The sequence below is a fragment of the Benincasa hispida genome, chromosome 12 (genome assembly GCF_009727055.1).
Source record: "Benincasa hispida cultivar B227 chromosome 12, ASM972705v1, whole genome shotgun sequence".
NCBI lineage: Eukaryota > Viridiplantae > Streptophyta > Magnoliopsida > Cucurbitales > Cucurbitaceae > Benincasa > Benincasa hispida.
Genome location: NC_052360.1, coordinates 53340123 through 53348021, shown reverse-complemented (window position 1 = coordinate 53348021; position 7899 = coordinate 53340123). Strand labels below are relative to the sequence as shown.

At 35.5% G+C, this 7899-nt stretch overlaps 1 protein-coding gene across 2 annotated transcripts in view; it reads left to right on the top strand.

Annotated features, from left to right (window-relative positions):
* Window positions 1-3211: 3211 nt before the first annotated feature.
* Window positions 3212-7899, top strand: part of LOC120068068 — a 19062-nt gene continuing 14374 nt past the window's right edge. For both annotated transcript variants that reach the window (XM_039019745.1, XM_039019744.1), the window contains exons 1-2: window positions 3212-3348; window positions 4586-4699. In XM_039019745.1, the coding sequence (XP_038875673.1) occupies window positions 4610-4699 (90 nt within the window). In that variant the 5' untranslated portion in view covers window positions 3212-3348; window positions 4586-4609. The remainder of the gene's footprint in view (window positions 3349-4585; window positions 4700-7899) is intronic.

Here is a 7899-nt window from a genome sequence, read left to right as displayed (position 1 = left end):
AACCAAAACCATTTTAGTGGTGTTCACTTGATTTGTAGTAGAGGAATCAAGATCGTAGATCCAAAAAGTTGGTGAAGCCCTCTAGAGTTGTCAACGAAAGTAAGAGATTCTAAATTTTATTTCCTTTGTTAATTTATTATTAAAATCTGAAAATGGTGTGAAATTTGTAGTGAAAGCAAGAATTTCCCTAAGTGTGTAAGCTCGCAAAAAGAAAGGATATTTGTATTACATAGTAGAATAAGAGAAAAAATCTAAAAATATATTACATCTTTAAAATATTTGCAAATATGGATGAGTTGACTAGTCAATATTTGATTTTTTTTTTAATTTCCAATTTCGCCCTCCCTTGTCTTATCTTGTTGTATACCTTTTTTTAGTCTTTTTATTTTATTTCTCTTCTTTGATTTTTGTTTCTTCCCTCCCTATTTTCATTTTTTCATTTTATTTTCTTTCTCAATTTTTCTTTCTTCTTTTTTCTTCTTTTTTTTTTAATTTTATTTTTTCTTTTATCTGATTTTTGCTTCTTTCCTTTATTTTTTATTTTCTTTCATTTGACCAGTTTTTGCTTCCTTGTTTTCTATTTAATTTTCTTTTTATTTTTTTTTTCAGTTTTTGCTTCTTCTCTTTCTCTTATTTTTATTTTTAAAATTTTTCTTTCCTTTATTTGAATTTTTTCTTCTTCACCAAGAATTATGAGGCTGAGTTCCATACGTAGGACTTGAAAGTACTCAATTCATAAGTGACTTAATACCAACAAGCCAATCATCAAGTTTGATTATTATAACAAATAATAAATATAAATAGCAAATGAAAGTCTATCAGTGATAGCCACTAATATTTTCTATCATTGATAGCTTAATCTTTGATTATATTTTCGTAGTTAATAACCACTTATAGAAATCTATCATTGATAGCCAACTTAGTAAATTTAATTAATAAAGTTGAATCTTGAACTAAAATGAAAGTGGAATGCCTAGAAGTTATCACTAATAGCATGTTTATCAGTGATATAAGCTATCATCGAAAAGAAAATAGACTTATAAATGTTTGGGAAGGATAAGAAAGAGACAAAAAGGTGTTCAGTGTCTATAATTGATAGAAGCTACTACTGATAGCATGTTACCAATGATAGAAGGTAATATTAATAGCATGTTATCGATGATAGAAATTATCCGATAGCACGTTATCGGTGATAGAAACTACCACTGCTAGCATGTTATCGATGATAGAGAACTATCACTGATAGCATGATATCAGTGAGATCATTGATAGCATCTTATTAGTGATGTTATCAGTGAAAGAAACTATCACTGATAACCACAATATGAGTGATGTTAGTGATATCGGTTATAAAACTTAGGTGATATGTATATATCGAGTTTCTTTCAAAGGTGATAACCAATTATAGAAGTCTATCATTAATAGCCTTAAAGTGTTAATATTTCAAGGTTGATTGTAATTAATGAAAGTCTATCAGTGATAACGACTGATAGTTGCTATCAGTGATAACCATGATAAAAGATTATTAGTGATAATTACTATGGTAATCAAAGTTGTTGATCTTCTTTAAAAGTTGATCACTATTTATAAATCTATCATTGATAGCCGTTGATAGCCTTAAGTAGTAATATTTCAACTTTGATTCCAATTGATGAAAGTAAATCAATGATAGCTACTAATAATCGATAGTAAATTAAAAGCTAATATTTCAAGATTGTATTAATTTTTCTCAAATTGAAAGCTATCGCTGATAGCAACTATTATTGATAGCAATTGATAGAAGCTATCAGCGATAGTAGCTGATGGCAGCTATCAGTGATATCTTTTAATTTGAAAAAGCTGGGAAGAAGCGAACAAAATGGTGGCTAGACATGGATTTTTTAGTCTTTTACTATTTTTTGATCTATATATGCAATTATTTTATCCTTGTACTACATATTCTATTATTTTGGGTTTGAGTTCTATTTATGCAACTAGCCCAAAAAGAAAGGATCAAGTAGTAGTCGAAAAATATTCTAAGTATTGGAAAAGGAAGCTATTGGGTCTAAAGGAGTATTCCTAACACTAAACCAAATTTTGAGAAGCTTTGTGATTAAAGAAGGTAGGCATGGAGGCTTGGTGTCGGCAAGCTTAGGCGATGAGCTTGGTGGGCGAGGTCGATGTGAGGCTTGCCAAGGTGTAGCATGCAAGATGAAGCCAACTATGCAAGGTATTTAGATTGGAGACCCCTTTTGAAGTTGCTATCTTTGCATTTATCAAACTGAGCATGTATGTTTTGAATTATGGGAGTTGTTTTTGTTTTTTTTTTTTTTTAATGATGTTTTCTTAAGGACAAGAAAAGACTTAAGGTTAGGGTTGTGATATATGCCATGAAATGTGTGCTTTTGGGCCTTCACACTTTTACTTGAAAAAAATGGATTTTTGCATGTGTTTCCCCTTAGTTAAAAAATGAGCTTATGATGGTTTGATTGAGCTTAAAAGATGTTATTTACTGATTTGGAAGTGATTTTGTAGATTTTAGCCGATGATTTTGGCCCTATTGCAGATTTTTGTCTGATGCGACTGAATTACCAGATTCACTATGGTCACATCAGTGAGTCCAAATTTTCTAGAATTCTACTTGGTCAAAAGTGGTTGCGACTCTCACGTCTTAAGCAGCTGTCCAACCCTGATTTCTCCTGGTAAACACTCAAAGCATGAACTTCGACCCTCCTCAACTGATTTGGGGCCTATAAATGGAGGAGAAGCTCTCCATTTCGCCATCCAACTTTCCACGCCAAGATCATCATGACTCTTCCACTATTTTATCACTAAATTAGTCCCCCTTAGACGTTTACTCATCTTCTCCAAGCCAGTAGCCTAAAGAACAAAAGTCTTCTTGAGGCATAACAGCTTTAGGATTATCTCATCCCGCGAAAGCGTGTGGTGAGGGACGTTTCTTCTTTAAAGAATTATATTGTTATCTAGATCTCAACAACCAAAAGTGAAAGTTATTCTCGAAATTATACACATAATATTTTGATGTCAAATTAAATATAGTTCAATTTATTAGGTTAATATTAGTCCAGAAGTTAGAGTTTCAAATCAAAATTAAAAAAAAATGCAATAGTTATATAGTTAGGGGATGCCTCAAAATAGTTATGTAATTTGACCTTTATTATTATTATTATTATTATTTAATATGCTATTGTAAATTTGTAATCAGCCATGAGAGAGGAAAATGTAAACCGAAATAAATATGGAAATTGCAGTTGGCGCGGTTCGCTCGGCACTTGTCTTCAACCTCTTGACACCCTCAGCACAAGAAAGGTGGAGAAGGAGAAGTTACATTTGCAGGAATGAACACAGGTACCTTCTGAATTCGAGCTCCACATTTCTTCACCTTAACAAGATGCCTTATATTGCACTTGGATTGAAGCAACTAGCGAGATAGGAAGTGTAGGAAACTTGTCTTGGTTAATCGAGAAAATGGATTTTCAGGCTGTTTACTTGTCCTTCCGTCTCGAGTAGCCCTAAAATGAATTTTCAGGCCACGCTCGTAAACTGTAATGTTTTTTTCATCAATTTTCTTTTTTCAATTGTCAGTGTTACAAAGATGTTTTTGTCGAATTTCCAAGCTCCCTTTCCCGTTTCCCAGTCTTTGCTAACACTGATTCTTGAACGTGATGGTTGGGGAAATAGGAAGCGTAGGGCGTAGTACAGTCTTTATTTGAGGTAGGTTCTGAATCATTTGTGGTAGAGAGAATGAAAGGATTTTTAGAAACATATTTGCGTGTTAACTGTGTTTCGACCATTGTGTTCAGTGAGGAGGTAAATTACTCTAGAAATTGATCAGCATGCTTCAAATGGCCATCCGTTTCTTGAAATGTTTCGGAAAATAAAGAAAACATCTAGGAAAATTATTTATCTCTCTCTCAGGCTTGCGTTACTTTAATCTTCATATGCTGTGAATTATGTTCCCTTTTTTCACGTAGCACTCTAACAGATAAAAGAAACATAGATTCTTGATAGTGGATGTGAAACGGTTTTCCTAATTGGTTGTCTGTAAGCGTAACCAGAGATTTCTGTAATTATTCCCTCTCCTTAGCTGCACCCAGCTGGAGAGTTCTTCTTTTGTAATCTCATTTGGCTATCAGGAGGAATAGGGCATGACATCCTCACCCCATTTTGACATAGTATCAATATGCTTTGTTTCTTATCCAAAAGGAAGAAAAAAAAATGTCATGAAGCTAAGGGTTCAAACAATGGTGACCACCTATTTAAAATCTTAATTAATCATTTGAATTTCATGTAATCTTGTAGGGTTATTTGTAGACTAATAGATTTAGCCATAAAATGTGTGAACAAATACATACACAGATAGTTATTTAAAATCAAAAAAAGAAAAAGAAAGGTTATGAGCTGTTTATTACTTGTGAGCCAGTGCAATTTTTGATATGCGGATTTTGACCACTCCGTTAGTATTATGAATGCAAGTGATGAACTAGTTGAAAGTTATGCTTCTAATTGTTTGTTTGTTTTTGTTTTCGTTTTGGCTTGAATTATGCATTATCTAGTTTTTCAATTTGCAAATTCTTTTCTACAGGTGCATGCTATTTTGCGAAATGATATGGCAAGAAAGCTACCTTTTCAAATTGGACAACTGGTAGAATCATGTTGCTTTCTCATTGGTTATCGTGGTGCTTGGTTCAGATGTAAGGTAAGTATCGTATTCTTATAAAGGCAAATTGTTGAAGCAGTGTATGTTGACAATTAAAGAGCATGTATCTGATTTACCCTTAAGATCACATTTCATCCATATTTTCAAATATTTTTACCTTTAAAATCTCAATTTTCTTTGTATAGTTTATATCAGCCCATAGTGATATGTATGGATAAATATTTGATTGTTTTCTGGAAGTTTTCGACACTCTATTGTAGGAACAAATAACTTGGGTCTGGAGGACCTAGAATGTTAAATAATATCTATGCAACATAACATCATGTGCATGGGGTGTTTATTTAGTAAATCAAACACTGAAAATAGGGTTGTTGTATGGGTAAAGTTGTATTTAGTTATACATATTGATAAGTTGTTGGATTTTGTTTCTGCACACTCTGTAAGCTTAGGTTGGATTTCTTTCCTAAGGGATTAATGCCTGACAACAAGAGTGAGCATACCTCTAACCTATGCATACGAAGATGGTTCTGCTTTCAGTAGTTAATTGGTTTATAGGACTTCATTGTTTCTCTTTCTAATTTTGCCAATCAATGGAGTATAGTGTTCAGAAACTGATGAGGATGAGATAGATAGGTCAAAAAGCTGAAACCTACTTTGTAATTCCATCAACTCCAGTATTATTATTATCATTTTGTAAATAAACAACCGAAAATTTTGTGCTTTACCGTAATAAAAAATGAAATCTTATCACCAGAGGCTTCGACATTTTCATTAAAAATGCTGATTGGCGAACCTCTAGGTCATTTGTTTAAACCTCCTTGGATAACCGACTTGAGACTAGATTAATTCTTCAAATGTGTGTGTTATGCAAGAGCAATGGAGAGTCTTCCTCTCATTTCCTCCTCTGTAACTTCAGTAGTACAGTTTGGGATTCTTTTAAAAATTTGTATGGCCTTCAGTGGTGTAAACCTTGTTGCTTAGACGATTGGCTGGTGGAGTCCCTCAATGGTTGGGGGCTTAGAGATAAAGCAAAGGTGTTATGGTTAAACGTGCGTTAATTTGGAAGGAAAAGGAATGACAGTGTCATTAAAGATAAATTCAATTCTTTTGTTTATATAAAACTCATGAAGTGATTTCTCATTTCTTATTAAAAAAAAAAAAGAAGAAAAGAAAAAAGAAAGGTTTTCAATACTATATATATATATATATACATATATTTTAAATAACTACTTTCATTAAGAATAAAATGAAAGAATACATGGGCATTAAAAAAAAAAAAAACCCACAAAAAAGAGAGGCACCCACTACAGGAAGGGGCTCCAACTATAAGAGATCATTCCTATAGAATAGTTACAAAGTTAGAATGAGAGGTTGAAGAATATGGCTTGACTCACGCTGCGGACGACAACACTTAGGCAAGGTAAACGATAGCGTCAAAAATAGACGATAGCGTTTGTGGAGGTAGACGATAACGTCTGCGGGAGGTAGACGACAGCTTCAAGAAATAGGTGGTAAACGACAGTGGTAAGCCAAGTTTTCCTTTATGATTTCTTGTATTTGAAATGTATATAGGTGATGTATTTATACAATATGGAATCCCTAATTTGGGAATGCAAAAATAACTCAACAAATACAAATGGTTAGAGATTTGGTGGTAACCAACCTATTCCTTTGGTAAGTCCTATTCTTTTGGTAGATAGGCAAAACTTTATGTGTTGGCATCCTTAATAAGACATCTTCCCTCAAACGAGAGGGTAGTTCTACTACACCGAGTTTAGATCGAAGGTAGAAGAACTGTGAGTGTGTTAAGGGCTTGGTGAGGCAGTCAGCGATTTGGTCGGAGGATGGGACATAATGAACATCAAGCTGACCACGGAGGACTTGATCACGAACGAAGTGAATGTCGATCTCAATGTGCTTGGTCCGCACATGAAACACCGGATTGACGGCTAGAGCACCGGCGCTGAAGTTGTCACACCACAGGACTGGAGCCGACTTATGTTTGACACCAATCTCAGACAGTAATTGTTGCACCCAGATGATTTCTGCAGAGGCATGAGCGAGCGCTCTATATTCAGACTCTGTACTGGACCGGGCGACAACGGATTGTTTCTTGGAGGACCAGGAGACAAGATTACCTCCAAGGAAGATGCAATAAGCAGCAACTGATTTTCGATCGTCTATGTTGGCTGCCCAATCGGCATCGGAGAAGGCCGAAACAGAGAGGTCGGGCCCATGTTGAATATAGAGGCCAAAGTGTCGAGTGCTACTGACATATCTTAAAACTTTCTTCACCGCTTGCCAGTGAATGTCCGTAGGTTGCTTTAAGTACTGGCTTAGATGATTAACCGCATATGTAATGTCAGGTCTCGTGGTGGTTAAGTACTGTAGGGCGCTAATTGTGCTCCGATAGATATAGGGATTGTCAAGAGGAGTGCCATCGGAGATAGAGAGTTGCTTGTTTAGAACACTTGGAGAGGGTGCCGGTTTTAGATCTCTAAGGTCAAGGCAGTGAAGTAAGTCCTCAACATACTTTTCCTGATTCAATAGAACTCCATTGGGGATATTGTGCAGTTGGACTCCAAGGAAGTAATGGAGGTGGCCAAGATCTTTTAGAGCAAACTTGGAGTCCAAGGCTGTTACAAGCTTGTTGATTGCCTGCTGATCGGTGCTGGTGATAGTTACATCATCATATATACTAGTAAGAGTATCAAGGCAGTAGTGCTCCGATATATGAAGAGAGATGTATCAGACTTAGCATTCTGAAAGCCCCAGCTACATATGCTGTTTTCAGTGTGTTGTTCCAGGCCCTTGGCGCTTGTTTGAGGCCATATATGGTCTTGTGTAAGCGACAAACATGATTTGGTAGTTGAGGATCAACAAATCCCTGCAGTTGGCGCATGTAAACTTCTTCATCGAGGATGCCATTAAGGAAGGCGTTATTGAAGTCTAACTGTCTCAGCTGCCACCCTTTGAATACCGCAAGGCTAATGACGATCCGGATGGTGGATGCCTTGACCACTGGACTAAACGTCTCAAAGAAATCGATGCCCGAGTTTTGATGGAAGCCTTTTGCTACGAGGCGTGCCTTGTAGCGTAGAATGGAGCCATTAGGACTCTGTTTGATTCTGAATACCCATTTATTGCCAACAACGTTCATTGACGGTGACGGAGGAACCAAAGTCCAGGTCTGATTGTTCATTAGTGCTTGAAATTCATCACTCATTGCTTTGTTCCAC